This window comes from Mesoplodon bidens (genome assembly GCF_964165515.1).
Source record: "Mesoplodon bidens genome assembly, chromosome: 1".
Lineage (NCBI taxonomy): Eukaryota > Metazoa > Chordata > Mammalia > Artiodactyla > Ziphiidae > Mesoplodon > Mesoplodon bidens.
Genome location: NC_138176.1, coordinates 125080592 through 125100513, shown reverse-complemented (window position 1 = coordinate 125100513; position 19922 = coordinate 125080592). Strand labels below are relative to the sequence as shown.

At 37.5% G+C, this 19922-nt stretch overlaps 1 protein-coding gene across 1 annotated transcript in view; it reads right to left on the bottom strand.

The window, feature by feature from the left end:
• Positions 1–2072: 2072 nt before the first annotated feature.
• Positions 2073–19922, bottom strand: part of LOC308625380 (transmembrane protease serine 11E-like) — a gene marked incomplete at both ends in the record, with an annotated part of 48500 nt that continues 30650 nt past the window's right edge. Inside the window, 5 exons of the mRNA XM_081249498.1 lie at positions 2073–2234; positions 8087–8229; positions 8837–9096; positions 9940–10117; positions 11615–11653. Of these exons, the coding sequence (XP_081105624.1) occupies positions 2073–2234; positions 8087–8229; positions 8837–9096; positions 9940–10117; positions 11615–11653 (782 nt within the window). The remainder of the gene's footprint in view (positions 2235–8086; positions 8230–8836; positions 9097–9939; positions 10118–11614; positions 11654–19922) is intronic.

Below are 19922 nucleotides of genomic sequence, written 5' to 3'. Positions count from 1 at the left end.
ATGGCCTAACCTCTATTTCTCAAATCTTTTGTAAAAGAAAATATCAAAAATATTTCTCTGAGAAATATGATGCCATTGTGAAATTAAACTTCTAAAATTTCTCCTTAATTTAAATCTCTTCAAGTTTGTTTGCCAAAGAAATTCCTCATTATCACATTATAAAATTTATTTTAATTTGGAAAGTCATGTCCAGAAATCTGGAAAATACTACTCATGGTGTCAATTTATATGGATTCATTTTTAAATGCCTTTGCAAAGATGAATTGTATTCTTTTGGTTTTACTACAGTTTTCATTATTACTTGAACATCCCAAGGGCTTGCTTCCCTGTATCTACCTGGACCTAGAGTCCCAACTGCAAAACATACTCAAACAAGGGGAACCAATTTTTAACAGAACACTGAGAGAAATTAAGTTTGAAATGTACTTAAGTCTTTGTTTAAAATTCAACATTTTCCTCAATTTTTTTCAAAAGACTTCATTAAGTGAAATATGTTTTTGCAAAATATTTAATGCTGTCAATTCATATCAGATTTCCTACCTTATTTTAGCCAAGTCCCGAAATTTTATCAGTTCATATACAAGTGTTATTTAGGTTGATAAAAGTCAATTTTTTTCTTCTAACGTTTCTTTCAAAGTGGTTACGGTACAATACAGAACTCACACGAGTAGCTAAACACAGTGAGGAAAGGGTAATGGAAAGATTCTGTGAAGTATCACCACCAACAGGCCTGTGTATGCCATGGCACCGATCCTAACTTCATAGTGCCTAGATCACTTGAATGTTGTGTATCTAACAACTCAGTAATAATTTACCAAAGCTGAAATTATGAAGGTGGTTGATATTAGGCTTTTTCTCGTCAACTTTATATCTAGGCAGTGAGCAATTCAGTGTCATGCTAGAGGTAGCAGGAAGCAGCTTTCGCAATGATGTCTTCCCTCTGAGCCCAGAAGGGTCTAAGAGGCTCATGGTCCAAGCACGGACTGGAAATGTGGAGGAGGGTGAGGGAGTGGTAAGAAAGGGAATCTGCAGTCATTTCAAAATAAAGGTCTGACCTCTAGCTTCATTTGCACAACTACAGCTACACACGAAAAGCTTTGGAAAAGCTTTAAATACAAATATACAAGCACTTGGTGATAATTCCATTTCATTCAGTAGTTTGTACTGATTCTGTTTTTATTTCCTCCTGTCTAACCATACAAAAATCTTACCACATAAGGTATGCTGGTGGTTCTTAAGTGAATTTTCATTCTAGCCTCAGACTTTAAAAGAATTTGCAATAAATTGATTGGTGACATCTTCCCCATCTTCCCCTTCCTCCTGGATTATTATATTATAATATCAAGCAAATTGATGATATTTATTTTTTATTATTATATATTGACATTCTCATTAGTTCAATGTTAAATAAATATTATTTGCTTTAACTTAGAATAAGTACATTATATAGAGTTTGTATAATTATTATAGGCCACAAGAAAACAGAATCTTCCCTACACTTATCTCTGTTGTTTGCTGGACATGAAAATAAAGTTGTATTTCGGTTTCTCTTTGTTTCCTTAACGTTAGTTCCCATTCTTTTGCCGTCATGAAGTGTTTGGTATTCTGCTGTCTGTGTGCTTGAGCTTTCATAATGATTAAGATCACTTTCCTCATTCCATTAAGAAAAAAAGCACCTAATATTTTTCTGTATGTAAAAATGTAGTTCTTTCCTTTTCATACTTTCTTTTACTCTTTGTCCTGCACCGTGAAAGTGGAAATTTACCGAGATGAGAGAAGCTGGGGAAATGAAGGAGGGGATCACTTCAAATCGTACGTATGCATGAGAAATTTATGTCAACAAGCCAAAATTTGATGACAGAAAACTCCTAGAAAACAAGTGACTGCAAGTTGGGACAGAATCCATCTGGCAGAAACAGGATGCTATGTGAAGCAGAGCTAGGAAGGAAATAGCAGATAGTTTAGTTCGATCGGTCACATCCAGGTGATCTGCATGACTTCTTCTGCAATTCTATATCTCTAAGAATGGCCTCTACACAAAAATGTGTTCCATTCTTCTAGGTTGTTCTCTCTCAGACACCAGTTTTGGAAGCGATCCAGTCCCGGAAGGCAGTCACTCTAGCATAAACACCGGGTTTATTGGGTTGCCCACAGTCGTCTCCCCAGCTCACTATTCCAGCGAGGTACCAGATATCTCTAGCATCTGCACTAACCAGTGGTCCTCCGGAGTCACCCTAAAGGAGAAGGGAGAGATTGGCAATTAGTATTTCAGTTTATCACAGAGAAATGTGCTGTTTTTCTAACATGAGTTTAATGAAAGGGGCGGTTTTCAAAAATCTTCAGTGTGCTCAAATGAGAAGCAATGCTTTTTAACTATGCCAGTAATTCACATAAAGGAGGCACTCCCCTACCTGGAGAACAGCTTAGACTCAGGGTTCAGTACACAGAGATTAAAGACTCCATCTCTTGGCAGGACAGTACTAGTCTGATACATCTGACAAAATAACTGCCCATACTCTTTATCAGTTTGATACAGCTCCCAAAAGAAGGGTGAAGAATTTATTACTGATAAAGAATATGAACATTAGGGTCAGACACCTGGGTTTAAATCTCAATTCTGGCCCTTCCAAGCTGGCTAAGACCTTTAATTTGCTTATTTGTAATGCTCCTAATAATACCTACTTTCAATGATAATTTTGAAGATTATGCAAGACAGTGTATGCAATGTGCTCAGCGTAGAGCCTGGCACAAAACAGAACTTAGTAAATATTATATATAACCACAAATTCCAATTGTTTGTGCCTTGTGAAAAACAGCCAACAGGCTGTTTCTTTATACAGGTCATAAAAACAAGGTGCTGACTGATCTTCCCGAAAAATCCTGGGATCTCTAGTTACTGACCACCCATTAAGAGTTCAGCACTATTAATTAATATATTATTTCATTAACCCATGTAATTCTGGCAACAAAAAATGGAGTTAGGTTTCATTTTCTCCATTTTAGCAGTGAAGAAACTGAAGCCAACAGAAGTTAAGCAATTTTCCTGATATCATATGCTATTCAATATCCAGAGTGATCTAACTCAGAAAACTATGCATTTTTCCCTACATTATACTAACTTCCTTGTGAATTTTCTTTTGTCCATATAAAAATATTAACTAATAGTAATAATAACTCAATTAGAAATAATGTGTTTGTAATTTTTAAATCCATTAACCAATAAGTATTTACTTATACTCTCATATGTGGTAGGAGATGTAAAAAGAGTATAAACACATGAGCCCTCCTCTCAAGCAGTGTACAATCTGCTTATAGAAATAAAATGTATTATATGAAGCTATTTGATAACAAATCATTTTGATAATTGAAACCCAGGCATATGTGAAGACGTAGCAGATTAGGAAAAAGAAATAGAAGATTCCAGAGACAATAAAACTTAAATTTGTTTAAGAGACAAGAGTGAATGAGTCTGAGAATAAGGTAATTAAGGAAAAAAAGAGAGCAGTGAGTCTAACAGCATTACAAGTTGAAAATTAAGGTAATGCCAGCAAGTATCAAATAGAGAAAGATATAGTGGGTTCTGTTAACATTAGTTAACTCACATGCGATTGGTGAATAGGAGAGTTATATCAGGATAAGGTGGAAGTTTTCATGGCTTATATGTGTTTTTGTCTTAGGCAGTGGAGCCAGAATAATGGGAGTAGAATTGCAATCTTCAGAACAAGAGGCCTCAGCTCAGCTATTGCACAGGTGGAAGCCTTTGAGGCTCTATTTTAAGAAAATGTTAAGAGTGTCTGTGCCGAGGAACACCTCTCCCCGTCCAGAGTGGCACAGCCCAGGCTTGCTTAATTCTTGGGTCCTGGCAGGTCGGAGTTCCTCCTCTGCCCAGAGCTATACTCCCATGTGCATTGTCTCAGCCTCAGCAAGTCAGTATTTCTACTCTATTGTTTCTGTGCATTTTTAACTTCCCTTAAGTCAGCCACCAGCCACCTTGGGCATTCTGTCTACCTACATTGTCTAAGTTATTTTTCAAGGTACAATTATTTTTGTTGTTGTCGATGTTGTTAATTCTCTGGTTACAAAGTTACATAGCCTTTGAGGGGTCTGTTGGTCTGTATCTAACCCTATTTTTACCATAAATTCAGTTATTTTTAGTGAGTGGTTTAGTGAAAAACATAACAGGAAGTTTATTCAAGAATATATGTATGAGACTTCCCTGGTGGCACAGTGGTTAAGAATCTGCCTGGCAATGCAGGGGACACAGTTTTCATCCCTGGCCCGGGAAGGTCCCATATGTGGTGGAGCAACAAAGCCCATGTACCACAACTACTAAGCCTGTGCTCTAGGACCCGTGAGCCTCAGCTACTGAGGCTGCACGCCTAGAGCCCAAGCTCCACAACAAGAGAAGCCACCACAATGAGAAGCTCATGAACCACAATGAAGAGTAGCCCCTGCTCACTGCAACTAGAGAAAGCCAGCTCGCCACAAGGAAGACCCAACATAGCCAAAGAAAAAATAAAAGAATATGTGTATGTATAATTGATTCACTATGCTGTACAGCAGAAACTAACACAACATTGTAAATCAACTATACTCCAATAAAAAAAATTTTTGAAAGAATATATATATATATATATATATATATATATATATATATATATATATATATATATATATATATATATATATCACAACAGAGACTTTTAACCTAGAAGAAGCCAAACTAGAAACCAATGTTAGTGATCAAGATATGAAGTAATGAAGGAATAGAGTAGGATCTTAACAGAAAGAATAAAGACAAAGAGATAAATTTGGAAGAAATAGTAAAGAGGAAAAATATTTCATGACTTAATTGATTACATGTGAAGGATATTTAATAGTAAAAGAAGATTCCAAGAATAATGAAAGCCAACCACATAAATGAGAAACTTGAAATGAAAAAAACAGGTAACATTTTGTGACGCCTGTTGAGTTTAAGAGGGCAAGTACATAAATTTTAGTCTTATACTAACAACTTAAAACATAAATGGAAACGGTTTTGGAGTACATGAAAATGTGAGACTGAATTTGGGCAAGAGGTTAATTTTGGAGATGTAGAGTTGGAGGTCATTAAAGTGACAGCTGACTTAAAGAAAAGATCATTTCTTTGAGTGAGTATACAGAGAGGACAAAAAATGAGTGTTGAGGAGCAGCCAGGCTTAGAGAGAGGGAGAGAGGAAGAGAAAGAGAAACCAAAATAAGGAACCAGGAATGAGTTGTTGGAGAAGGAGGGAGGGGAAAATCACCATATTTCAGGATCATAGAACCCAAAGGAAGATCATATTTTAAGAGGAGGTAGCCACATGCCACTGAGATGGGAAGGAGTAGGACACCCAAGTAAAGGTTTTTGCATATAAAGTTATTAATGATTTTTGAAATATTAAAATATATGGAGGCAGTAAAGTGGCAAAAATTGTGGAGAGTAGACATAAAAGAGGGGGGAAAATGAGTGCCCAGTCCCCCCTGAAATAGAAAAGCAGGATATTATAATTATAACCAAGGCTAAACTTTGTTCCTCCTCTTTAATTCCCCAAATTTATGAGACATTCACATCTAATACTGTTATCAAAATGGCATTGTAGAATAGGTGACATATTTTCAAGTGAAATCATATACATCTTTGATTTACTTCAAAATAGATCTAGAGTTTAGGGTGGGGAGAAGAAGGTTGGGGGGTTAAAATATATAGGAATGAAATAAGATCGACCATGAGTTGATAATGTTGAAGCTGGTTGATGAGTACACACTCCAGCCTATAACACAAAAAACTGTGGCCCCATTCCAACCCCCATAAGCAAAGGCCAATTGGGGAGCTTAGACTTCCAGCCTTACCAGGATCTAATGAGACCCAATCCCCCATCAGACTTATGTCAGAGAAGGCTGAGTGGGGAGCCACTCTTTCATCCCTGCCAGGTGATGATGAAGCCCTCCTCTGCCTCCTCTGTGGTGACTAGCTGGGGAGCATGGACTACTACCCAATGGTAAGGAGGCATAACTTTCTCTCCCACTAGGGTGATGTCAGAAGAGACTTAGTGGAGAGCCAAGCAGTGATGAGGCCACTACCCCATGAGGTCAGTGGAGACCACAAGAGGAGCAGTAAAAAGACACCCCCATCCAGAGTGGTATTTTTATATTGATACTTCATCCTCACTATCTCAGGCTTTACATGTGGAATCCCTCCAATGGAAGGGGTGGGGGTTTTTCTGTTCATCCAACAAGTTGGTGAGGATGGGAAAAAGAAACTATTTAATGAAAATTATATTTAATAAGTTTCTCTAACCTTTAAAAGAAAAAGCAACAACAACCAAAAAAACCCACGCCTAGTGAGGAGCCTGAAATTCCACCTCCATCCAGCAGTAACAAAGCACTATTCACCACCCTGGTGTCAGAGGACAATGAGTGGGAATAAGATAGCACTTCCCTACCCTCTCTGGTGTCATGTCAGAGGAACCCTGTTAAAACAGAAGATACAGGGACTCATAATACCCAAAATGTCCAGGATATGTCTGAAAATCACTCAATACCAAGAACCAGGAATATTTTGACTTGAGTGAGAAAAGGCAATCAATAGACACTGACACTGAGATGACACAGATGTTGGAGTTATCTGACAAAGATTTTAAAGCAGCCATCACAAAAATGTCTTAATGAGCAACTACCACCATGTTTGAAATAAATGAAAAAATTTAGAAGTTTCAGTAAAGAAATAGCATACACAAAGGATCAAATGGAAATCTCAGAACTGAAAAATACAATAATCTACAAAAAAAAAAAAAAAAGACCACCTCACTAGAAGTACTTAACAGAACAATGGGGATGATGGAAGAAAAAAGTCAATGAACTTGAAGACAGAATGATAGAAATTACTCAATTTGAACAGAGAGAAAGAGGAGTGGAAAAAAAAAAAAGAACAGAAGCTTAGAGATCTCTGAGACCATAATGGAAGAGCTAACATACCTGTTATTAGAGTTCCAGAAAGAGACAAAAAAGAAAGTAAGGCTGAAAAAGTTTTCAAAGAAATAATGGCTGGAAATTTCCCAAATTTGTCAAAGGACATAAACCTGCATTTTAAAAAGCTGAGCAAGCCCTAAACAGTATAACCCAGAGAAATCCATGACAAGATACATAATCAGACTTCTGAAAACTAAAGACAAAGAAAAAACCTTGAACACAGCAAGAGAGAAATGACACCTCATCTTTTAGGGAACAACAATTCTAATAACAGCAGATTCCTCATCAGAGATCACAGAGGCCATGATTTAAGTGCTGGGGAAAAAATTGTCAATCCTAAATTCTATATCTGGCAAAATTATGATTTAGAAATGAATAGGAAATAGAGAATTTTGCAAACAAAATCTAAGGGAATTTGTCACTAACAGATCTACACTAAAAGAATGGCTAAAGGAAGTTTCTGAAACAGAAGAGAAATGATATAAAAAGAATCTTAGAAAACCAGAAGGATAGAAAGAACAAATTATGAATAAATAGACTTCCCTTCTCCTCTTGAGTTTTCTAAGTTACATTTGGCACTTGAAGCAGAAACATTGTTTGATGTGGCTCTCAGCATATAGAGAGGAAATATTTAATATTTGTATTTATTAATATTTAATATTATAAATGAGGGAGGGTTAAAGAGACTTAAAGGGAGGTACATTTTCTATTCTAAACCCAACTCAAACTAGTAAAATCTCAATGCCAGTGATAAGTTATGTGTATTTAACTTAGAGGAACCACACAATTTTCTTACAAAGAGAGAGTCTGGTCAAAAACACTAATAAATAAATCAAAATGGAATTCTAAAAAAAGGTTACTGTATGATGCTACACTCTCAAAATTACAAAATTATAGAGGGCAAACAGATTGGTGATTGCCAGGTGTTAGTGATGGTAAAGTGTTGGGGGAGGGAAATAGATGTTATTATAAAGGGAGACGGACCTCTGTGATGATAGAAGATGAGACCCCTCTGTACTATCTTTGCAACTTCCTGTAAAGCTGTAATTATTTTAAAATAAAAGGTGAACAAAAAATTATGTAGCAAACCACTTACCTGGCACGCATCTCTCTTTCCTTTCAAGAAGCCAGCACATAACATTCTAGGAGTTATGGCATTATTGTAAGCTTTCTCTTCATTACAGATTTTAGTGTCTATGAGATCCACTTGTACTTGCCGAAGCTGATTTTGACTGCTTCCTAAAGGAAAAAAATAGACTTCATATTTATAAATCTACATATATTCTATAAACCTGAAGAAAGTCTTTTATAATTAATTATTAGATAAGATGGTGGCATAGAATCTTAGGATATGTATTTTTTTCAGATACAGTAAAATTTGGGAAATGAATTCTTTTCTAACTATTTTAAATGAAGTTAGGTGCCTAGGAAAGAAGCTCCAGTTGTTTAAGTAATTTCTCTGTCATTGTTAAGCTTAGAAGATAATTTCAGCAGGGGAGAATGGTGGCTTTATGATTCTCTGATCTTCACAACTGGGTGTATGTATTAATGATCCCTAATCTCTTATGTGGTTAATACCCTAGTAAAAATTTCAGACATATTTACTCTTACAGACACTTTACCAAGCACAATTACTATAGTGGTAGTGATGTATTTGATAGTAACTTAAGGCCTGAAGGAATTTATGTGTCTTCTAAATGACTTAGTTCACAAGTAGGTCCTGACTTGGCCCCAGTCAATATGACCAACCCACAAACATATTTTGGCATAATGGCATTCCATTTTTTAAATGCCTTAGAATACCAAATTAAATTACTATGATTTGACTTTCTCCTCAGATGCGCACCATCATTTTGCAGTGCTCCAAATCCTGTCACAAACATCTCATCACCAGGGTGGAATTCACGGGATGCATCAGGGAGACAAATTCTGTGTACTGCATTTGTGTAGGAAACAGGGTTAGAAAGCTCTGCAACTGAAATATCATAGTCATGTGATGGATATTTATATTTTTCATGCACAATTATCCTCCGGAGGCCTTGTTTCATTTTTGGAGGCTTTATTTTTACTCCAAAGGAAGCAGTCCATCTGGCTGGGTCCTTATACCTGAGGAGAAAGTATGAGGAACAAATCCTACTTTACCATTTTTACCAATATAACTATTTATATTAAATAAGTTAGTGTAAAAGTATCAATGTAAGTTTTCTTTTTAAAATGATGGTTTATATGCATAGATACAAACTTTTTCCAATCTAAGGCTCAGGTGTCAGATCAGGTGGAAATTCCACCTTGGCATGGTTCTTAGGATATGCACGCCACTAGTCACCCACTCCAGATCCTAGGACCTTTTGACATTTCTGGGCATCAGTTGACTCCAGGGTACATATGGAAAGCATATCCTGTACAGAATGAGAGAACTGAATGTATTCTATGTGCACCATGTTGCCTATCCACACATTTCTCTGAAAATCGAAAATGTTATACAGTAATTTAAGAAAGCATTACTTATCCTGTATACTGTAGGCATTTTGCACTGGGTTGGAAGATTGAATTGAAATTCCTTGAAATATAACTAGTCGACCTATTCAGTTGTATAATTTGTAACTACCAAATTTCTTCATATTTAATTTTTTCATACAACGTGGAATTTCCCTATCAGCCTCAAACCTACAATCCACCTGGCCTCCATCTCTGATAGATGACTCTCAAATTCCTGCTTCCTTTGATAAATTATTGTGTAGTTGTCAATGGATAATTTATCTACATGTACTTTGGTACCATTTCCATTTCTAAACTATAAAACCTCTTACTAAGATTTATGAGTTTCCCACTCTCATATGTATATGATCTTTAATTTGTATTAAACTCATCTCTCATGAGATATTTCCTTCCTGCCAAGCCCTAGTGCACTTTGCTTACCCTTAGTCATTCTCAAGGTTCAGGACTTACGTTCTAAAGCAGTGAGCAGCACTCACAAGCCATGTGTCATTAATCAAAGTTGCTCCACAGCGATGGATCCCGTTCCATTGCAGACTAGCTTGCCATGGCCATTCACCCTCTTGTACCTCTGTCCCACCAACAATCCTCAGACTCTGTCTTGTAGTTTTGTTCCTTCTTGTCCCACAGCCTGCAAAAGAGATGATACGTTAGTTAGCAGTTGTTTTTTAAGTATCAAATTGTGTTACTGTGTCTCAAATTTCTTATACTTTGTGCTCCAACAGTATCAAATATTTTCTCTTGTTCTTACCTTTGCTTAAACTGTAGTGTTCCATTTATTTAACTCCTTTTCATCTTGCAAGATTTAAATCAGTCATTACCTTCTCTAGGATGCCTTCCCTAATAATTCCCTTGATTCCACACTGGATTACTTATGACTTTCTTGATGCTTACATCAAAATAATAATAACAATAATAGTAACAATAATAATACTCTGTGTGTATATATATCTCTATATAATAGATTAATATATATTAGTTTATATTATTGTATGTATATATATATATATAATATTAGTATGAGGATATTGTTTATAACAGGATGTCTCAATCTTGGCACTATTGACACTGTTAGATGGATAATTCCTTGTGTGTGGGGCCGTCTCATGCATAATAGGATGTTTAAAGGATCCCTGGCCTATATACACTAGTACCAATAGCATCCCCCCCACACACACAATCATGATAACCAAAATGCCACAATAAGACAGAGTCACTTGGGGGCCAAATTGCCCCTGTTTGAGAACTATTATTTTAGAACTCTGTTTATGCAGTAGTCTCATATATCTAGTCTCATTTGAGTATGAGCTGCCTTAAGCAAGGAGTAAATCTTATCTATTTTATATCCCTATTGACTAACACAGCACTAGCACATAGCAAGTTCCAACTAAATATTGGTGACAAAAATATATGCCATTTAGGTAATGGGATTATCCTTTGGTTTTATGTTTAGTTAAGTTTGAATTAACCAACATTCTGAGCTGGTGAATAACACAGTTCCTTTCATCTTTTAACATAAATGTATTGTGTACTAATTCTGTTAAATATCAAATGTATTCTCTAAATTGTGGTAGGGTACTCTGCTATAGGGGAAAGGAAACACTAAGCCTTGAGTCAGTATTTTTTTTAAATATGGGTGAAGATATTATCTGGGCCTTCAATAATTTCATCAGTCTATACTCCAACCCCATAATTGTCTGTAATTTTTACAATAGGGATTAATAACATCAAGATTTTATTTAGTGTAGAGTAACACTAAATTTCTGCCTCTAGCTGACTAATAGCAACATACAGATTACTTTTATATAATCTTTAGAAAATGTTCATGAGAGTATATTGTAGATATCTGCAATTAGAACATTGAGAAGTATTTTTGCCTTTTCTTTAACAACCGTATTACTCTCTTCCACTACACATCTGCCACAAGCCCCATACATCCATTCCAAAGTCCTCCCAGTTTTTATCCTTTTGCAATAAAATGTGCCTCAGAAATAAGATAAAATACCATGAGCTGTGCACAGATCAAACTTTATTCTGACCCTATAATACCAACAAAGTAAGCCTAAATAATCCAGAGTTAAAGTTTTTCATTCAGGTAATGCAATTTTAATAAATATATTAAACTTACAATTGTTCAGAAAGTTGTCTGTTTCTGTATTGTTGATTTCTGAAACACACAGAAATGGTGAATAGAACAGGGTCTGCACATCAGAATTTCATAATGCCTCTGAGTACTTCAAATACTAAAGGTTGCTCAATTCCATTATTGGATAGTATCTCTATGTTGTTAAAAAAAAGCAACACAGTTAGTTTATCATAGATAGAATACGTTCATTGTCTTGGGGAGAAGGGAGATTTGAACAGTGTTTCTTAAACTTTAGTGTGGCTAAAGTCACCTAGAGTGCATCTTTATACTGTCAATTCCTGTTCCTCTTCCCAGTGATTCTGACTCAGTAGTTTTGTGCTGAAACCCAGGAATCTGAATTTTATAGCCGGAAATAAGGTGCAGGTAGTTCAGCCTTTTGGGGGGGACATACTATTCTAAACCAGAGTATCGATTCCCCAGATGCGATGGTATTTTTATTGACCATTATTTCAGATTTTTTTTTTTTACCAAACTCATAGGCATAGTTCCATCCGTATAACATATTCCAGTGGCCATAAATTTGTCCTTACTCCCATATAAAAGCAAATGTTATCTTTTTCCAGGTCTTCTTTCAGCTGAAGTTTTAGCAAGATGGTTTGCCCTCAAATTGTCATTCAACTCTAGCCAGTGGCTCCTTAGTTTGTTGACTTGTCAACAATCAGGCCCTAATCCTATCCAAACACTAAACCAACCGACAGATACATAAAACTTTAAGAACTCAAATTTCCTGACTCAGTAGATTTCCAATGGCCCAACCTATTTTCTTAGAACATGGTAAGATGGGAGTTCTAAATGCAAAAAAATTTAAAGTTAATTTTTCTTTTAGTATTTAATAGTATTGATTTACCACAAAAAAAAATCTGTATTCTTGAGAGGCTTCTTTCTGACTTTCTCTATTCTGGCTATATTTGGGGAAAAGGACAAAAATGAGGAAGAAGTGACCATTTATTCTCAGTAAATAAAACACCACCACTAGTCTCCCTATTTCAATAACCTGCTCTTTATTTCAAGCTTTTCCTAGAGAAAATTATGGCTTTGCATTTTTTTTTAATTGGAGTATATTTTCTTTACAATGTTGTGTTAGTTTCTGCTGTACAGCGACGTGAATCAGCTATATGTATACATATATCCCCTCCCTCTTAGACCTCTTTCACACCCCACTCACCCCACATCCCAACCATCTAGGTCATCACAGAGCACCGAGATTTCTGTGCTTTATAGCATGTTTCTACTAGCTATTTTACACATGGTAGTGTACATATGTCAATCCTAATCTATCAGTTCGTCCCACCCTCCCCTTCCTTACCTGTGTCTAAATATCTGTTCTCTACATCTATGTTTCTATTCCTTCCCTGCATATAGGTTCATCTGTAACATTTTTCTAGATTCCACATATATGCGTTAATATATGATACTTGTTTTTATCTTTCTAGCTTATTTCACTCTGTATGACAGACTCTAGGTCCATCCACATCTCTACAAATGACCAAATTTCATTCCTTTTTATGGCTGAGAAATATTCCACTGTACATATGTACCACATCTTCTTTACCCATTCACCTGTCATTGGACATTTAGGTTGTTTCCATGGCCTGCCTATTGTAAATAGTGCTGCAATGAACATTGGGGTGCATGTGTCTTTTTGCATTATGGTTTTCTCAGGGTATATGCCCAGTACTAGAATTGCTGGGTCATACTGTAGTTCTATTTTTAGTTTTTTAAGGAACCTCCATACTGTTCTCCATAGTGGCTATATCAATTTACATTCCCACCAAAAGTGCAAGAGTGCTCCCTTTTCTCCACACCCTCTCCAGCATTTATTGTTCGTAGATTTTGTGATGATGGCCATTGTGACCAGTGTGAGGTAATACCTCGTTGTAGTTTTGATTTGTATTTCTCTAATAATTAGTGATGTTGAGCATCTTTTCATGTGCCTCACTGCTATCTGTATGTCTTCTTTGGTGAAATGTCTGTTTAAGTCTTCTGCCCATTTTTGGATTGGGTTGTTTGTTTTTTTGATTTGAGCTCCATGAGCTGTTTGTATATTTGGGAGATTAATCCTTGGTCAGTTGCTTCATTTGCAAACATTTTCTCCCATTCTGATGGTTGTCTTTTCATCTTGTTTATGATTTCCTTTGCTGTGCAAAAACTTTGAAGTTTCATTAGGTCCCATTTGTTTATTTTTGTTTTTATTTCCATTACTCAAGGAGGTGGGTCAAAAAAGATCTTGCTGTGGTTTATGTCAAAGAGTGTTTTTCCTATGTTTTCCTCCAAGAGTTTTAGAGTCTCCAGTCTTACATTTAGGTCTTTAATCCATTTGGGGTTTATTTTTGTATATGGTGTTAAGGAGTGTTCTAATTTCATTCTTTTACATGTAGCTGTCCAGTTTTCCCAACACCATTTATTGAAGAGGCTGTCTTTTCTCCATTGTATGTTCTTGCTTCCTTCATCATAAATTAGATAACTATATGTGCATGGGTCTATCTCTGGGCTTTCTATCCTGTACCATTGACCTATATGTCTATTTTTGAGCCAGTACCATCCTATCTTGATTACTATAGCTTTGTAGTATACTTTGAAGTCAGGGAGCCTGATACCTCCAGCTCAGTTTTTCTTACTCAAGATTGCTTTGGCTCTTTGGGGTCTTTTGTGCTTCCATACAAATTGTAAAACTTTTTCTTCTAATTCTGTGAAGAAAGTCATTGGTAATTTGATATGGATTGCACTGAATCTGTAGTTTGCTTTGGGTAGTATAGGCATTTTCACAATATTGATTCTTTCAATCCAAGAACATGGTATACTTCTCCATCTGTTTATGTTATCTTTGATTTCTTTCATCATTGTTTTATAGTTTCCTGAGTACAGACAGGTCTTTTGCCTCCTTAGGAAGGTTTATTCCTAGGTATTTTATTATTTTTGTTGCAATGGTAAATGAGATTGTTTCTTTAATTTTTCTTTCTTATCCTTTGTGGTTCATTTATAGGAATGCAAGAGATTTCTGTGCACTAATTTTGTGTCCTGCAGCCTTATCAAATTCATCAAGTAGTTCTAATAGTTTTCTGGTGGCATCTTAAGATTTTCTATGTATAGTATCATGACATGTGCAAACAGTGAGAGTTTTACTTCTTCTTTTCTAATTTGGATTCCTTTTATTTCTTTTTCTTCTCTGATTGCCGTGGTTAGGACTTCCAAAACTGTGTTGAATAATATTGGTGAGGGTGGACTTCCTTGTCTCCTTCCTGATCTTAGAGGAAATGCTTTCAGTTTTTCACCATTGAGAATATTTGCTGTGGGTTTATCATATATGGCCTTTATTATGTTGAGGTAGGTTTCTTCTATGCCCATTCTGGAGAATTTTTATCATAAATGGGCATTGAATTTTGTCAAAAGCTTTTTCTGCATCTATTGAGATGATCATATGGTTTTTATTCCTTAATTTTTTAATATGATGTATCACATTGATTGATTCGCATATACTGAAGAATCCTTGCATTCCTGGGACAAATCCCACTTGATCATGGTGTATGATCCTTTTAATGTGTTGTTGGATTCTGTTTGCTAGTATTTTGTTGAGGATTTTTGTATTTATATTCATCAGTGATAGTAGTCTGTAATTTTCTTTTTTCTGATACCTTTTCTGGTTTTGGTATCAGGGTGATGGTGACCTCATAGAATGACTTTGAGGGTGTTCCTCCTTCTACAATTTTTTGGAAGAGTTTGAGAAGGATGGTACTAGCTCTTCTCTAAATGTTTGATAGAATTCGACTGTGAAGCCATCTGGTCCTGGACTTTTGTTTGTTCAAAGATTTTTAATCACAGTTTCAATTTCATTACTTGTGATAGGTTGTTTATATTTTCTAATTCTTCCTGGTTCAGTCTTGGAAAATTGTACCTTTCTAAGAACTTGTCCACCTCTTTGAGGTTGTCCATTTTATTGGTATATAGTTTTTTGTAGTGTTCTCTTATAATCCTTTGTATTTCTGTGGTGTCAGTTGTAATTTCTCCTTTTTCATTTCTAATTTTATTGATTTGAGTCCTCTCCCTTTTTTTCTTGATGCGTCTGGCTAAAGGTTTATCAATTTTGTTTATCTTCTCAAAGAACCAACCTTTAGTTTTATTGATCTTTGCTATTGTTTTATTCAGTTCTATTTCATTTATTTCTGCTCTGATCTTTATGATTACTTTCCTTCTACTGTTTGGGTTTTCTTTTTTCTTCTTTCTCTAGTTGCTTTAGGTGTAAGATTAGATTGTTTGTTTGAGATTTTTCTTGTTTCTTGATGTAGCACTGTATTGCTATAAACTTCCCTCTTGCTACATCCCACAGGTTTGGGTCATTGCATTTTCATTGTCATTTGTTCGTAGGTATTTTTCTATTTCCTTTTTGATTTCTTCAGTGATATCTTGATTATTTAGTGACATATTTTTTAGCCTCTATGTGTTTGTTTTTTTACAGTTTCTTTTCCAGTAATTGATTTCTAACCTCATAGCATTTTGGTTGTAAAAGATGCTTGGTACAATTTCAATTTTCTTAAATTTTTCCACCACTTGATTTGTGACCCAAGATGTGATATATCCTGGAGAATGTTCCATGCGCACTTCAGAAGAAACTGTATTCTGCTACTTTCGGGTGGAATGTCCTATAGCTATCAATTAAATCTATCTGGTCTATTGTATCATTTAGCAAGACCCATATATATTCTGTCTACAAGAGACCCATTTCAGACATAGGGACACATACAGACTGAAAGTGAGGGGATGGAAAAAGATATTCCATGCAAATGGAAATCAAAAGAAAGCTGGAGTAACAATACTCACATCAGATAAAATAGACTTTAAAATAAAGACTGTTACAAGAGATAAGGAAGGACACTACATAATGATCAAGGGATCAATCCAAGAAGAAGATGTAACAGTTATAAATATTTATGTATCCAACATAGGGGCACCTCAATACATAAGGCAAATGTTAACAACAATAAAAGGGGAAATTGACAGTAACACAATAATAGTAGGGGAATTTAACACCCCACCTACAGTATGGACAGATCATCCAAACAGAAAATAAATATAGAAACACAAGCTTTAAATGGCTTTGCATGTTGATACTGTTAAAAAAAGAAATAAGGAGACTCAAAATGGAGTGACTTGTACTAAGTCCTACATCAGCAAACCACCTAATACCTAGCCTAATTGCAGTTTCAGCGTGTCTCAGGAATGTGACCTTTAATCAGTCAATCTGGAATTACCTGGTCGGCACCAGTGAAGTAATCTGTCTGCTAGACCTCACCTACTCCCAATTGAAGTTGTCCTTTCATGACACAGTCCACTCTGTTAGAAAGCTTCCTTGTCTCACCTCCTTCTGGCTATAAAAATCTTCCATTTTGTACAGCTCCTCAGAGCTTCTATCTATCTGCTAAGGCGGAATGCTGCACAATTTGTGAATCATTAAATAAAGACAATTAAATCTTTAAATTTATTTAGTTGAATTTCTTTTCTTTTTTTTTTTTTTACAATACTACTAACAGGGCTGACTTCATGGGTGTGTGACTTGTGTATCTGCACTGAGTCCTGCTCTCAGCATGACATCTCACTTGGTTTAATGTTCACTGTCTTGAAATTCATAATAATGTTATCTCATAACATGTTTGGAAGTGAAGTTTGACAGGATAATAGAGATGGCATGGGCAGAGGAGATATACACAATAGGTGTGCCCATGGATTCTTGCTACCCCATTTGTATATATCATGCACAATATCTTACAAACTAAGAATTCCAGTCGACCCACAATGTTTAGCAATCTCAAAGTGACTATAAGTGTGTGATGTCTACCACTGTGTAAGCAAAGGGCAGTGACAGTCTCAGGAGGCTGTTTTCTGTTTGAACCAGAACTTGCTTAGAACACAAAAGAAGGCAATGGCATTCTAATAAACATGAATGACTAAGGGACCCTCTCATATCCTTTCTTGCTCCCGTTATTTCTTTGTATTAGCCAAAAGCTTCAGCTGAAAATAATGACATAGAAGGATCTTTTGGTTCTTTCTCACATAAGCTGAAGGTAGAGAACATTGGTAAAATGTGCCTGTATCAAGAAGGGAAATAGGGATCCGGAGGAAGATGGCGGAAGAGTAAGACGTGGAGATCACCTTCCTCCCCACAGATACATCAGAAATTCATCTACACGTGGTGCAACTCCTACAGAACACCTACTGAACGCTGACAGAAGACCTCAGACCCCCCAAAAGGCAAGAAACACCCCACATACATAGGTAGGGCAAAAGAAAAAAGAATAAACAGAGACAAAAGGATAGGGACGGGACCTGCACAAGTGGGAGGGAGCCATGAAGGAGGAAAGGTTTCCACACACTAGAAGCCCCTTCGCAGGCAGAGACTGTGGGTGGCGGAGGGGGAAAGCTTCGGAGTAGCCGAGGAGAGCACAGCAACAGGGGTGTGGAGGGCAAAGCAGAGAGATTCTGGCACAGAGGATCGGTGCTGACCGGCACTCACCAGCCCGAGAGGCTTGTCTGCTCGGCCGCCGGGGCGGGCGGGGCTGGGAGCTGAGGCTTGGGTATCAGCTTTCAGTCGGAGCGCAGGGAGAGGAATGGGGCTGGTGGCAGGAAGAGAGCCTGAAGGGGTTGGTGCGCCACGGCTAGCCTGGAGGGAGTCCGGGGAAAAAGTCTGGAGCTGCCGAAGAGGCAAGAGACTTCTTCTTCCCTTTTATTTCCAGGTGCGCAAGGAGAGGGCATTAAGAGCGCTGCTTAAAGAAGCTCCAGAGACGGGTGCGAGCAGCGGCTGAAGGCACGGACCACAGAGACGGGCGTGGGACACTGCGGATGCTGCTGCCACCGCCACAAGACCTCTGTGTGAGCGCAGGTCACTGTCCACCCCCCCTTCCGGGGAGCCTGTGCAGCCCGCCACTGCCGGGGTCCCGGGACCCAGGGACAGCTTCCCTGGGAAAGCGCACGGAGCGCCTCGGGCTGGTGCAACGTCATGCCGGCCTTTGCGGCCGCAGGCCCACCCCGCACTGCGCGCCCCTCCCTCCCCTCGGGCTAAGTGAGCCAGAGCCCCCAAATCAGCGGCTCCTTTAAACCCGTCCTGTGTGGGGGAAGAACGGACGCCCTCTGGCGACCTATGTGCAGAGGCAGGGCCAGGTTCAAGGCTGAGACCCGAGAGCTGTGAGAGCAGAGAAGAGACAGGGAAATCTCTCTGTGCAGCCTTGGAGGCAGCGGATTAAAGCTTCACGGTCCGCTTGATGTGCCCTGCGTCTCTGGAGTGCATGAATGGACAGTGAATCATCCCAAATTGAGGAGGTGGACTTTGAGGACAAGATTTAAGATTTTTTCGCCTTTTCCTCTTTTTACAACGAATTATCCCAAATTGAGGAGGTGGACTTTGAGGACAAGATTTAAGATTTTTTCCCCTTTTCCTCTTTTTACAACGAATTATCCCAAATTAAGCAGGTGGATTTGAGAGCAAGATTTCAGACTTTTTCGCCTTTTCCTCTTTTTACAACGAATTATCCCAACTTGAGGAGGTGGACTTTGAGAGCAAGATTTTCGAATTTTTCCCCCCTGTTCTCTTTTTGTGAATGTGTATGTGTATACTTCTGTGTGAGATTTTCTCCGTATGGCTTTGCTTCCACCATAGGTCACAGGGATCTATCTGTACATTTATTTTTTCAATAATTACTTTTTTATTTTTAATAACGCTACTATATTTTATACTTTATTCTATTTTACTTTATCTGCTCTCTTTCTTTTTTTCCTACCTTCCCTTCCTCCCTCCTTCCCTCCTCCCTTTTCTTTCTTTCTTTCTTTCCTTCCTCCCTCTCTCCCTCACTTCTTCCTCTCACTCTTTCTTTTTCTTTCCTTCCTCCCTCCCTCCTTTCTTCCTTTCACTCTTTCCGTCCGTCCTCCCTCCCTCCCTCCTTTCTTTCTTTCTTCCTTCCTTCCTTCCTTCCTTTTTTTCTTTCCTTCTTCCTTTCTTTCTCTCTCTCTTTCTTTCTTCTACTAATTCTTTCTTTCTACTTTTTCTCCCTTTTATTCTGAGCCAGGTAGATGAAAGGCTCTTGGTGCTGCAGCCAGGAGTCAGTGCTGTGCCTATGAAGTGGGAGAGCCAACTTCAGGACACGGGTCCAAAAGAGACCTCCCAGCTCCACATAATATCAAGGGGGAAAAATCTCCCAGAGATCTCCATCTCAACACCAGCACCCAGATTCAGTCAACGACCAGCAAGCTACAGTGCTGGTCACCCTATGCCAAGAAACTAGCAAGACAGGAACACAACCCCATC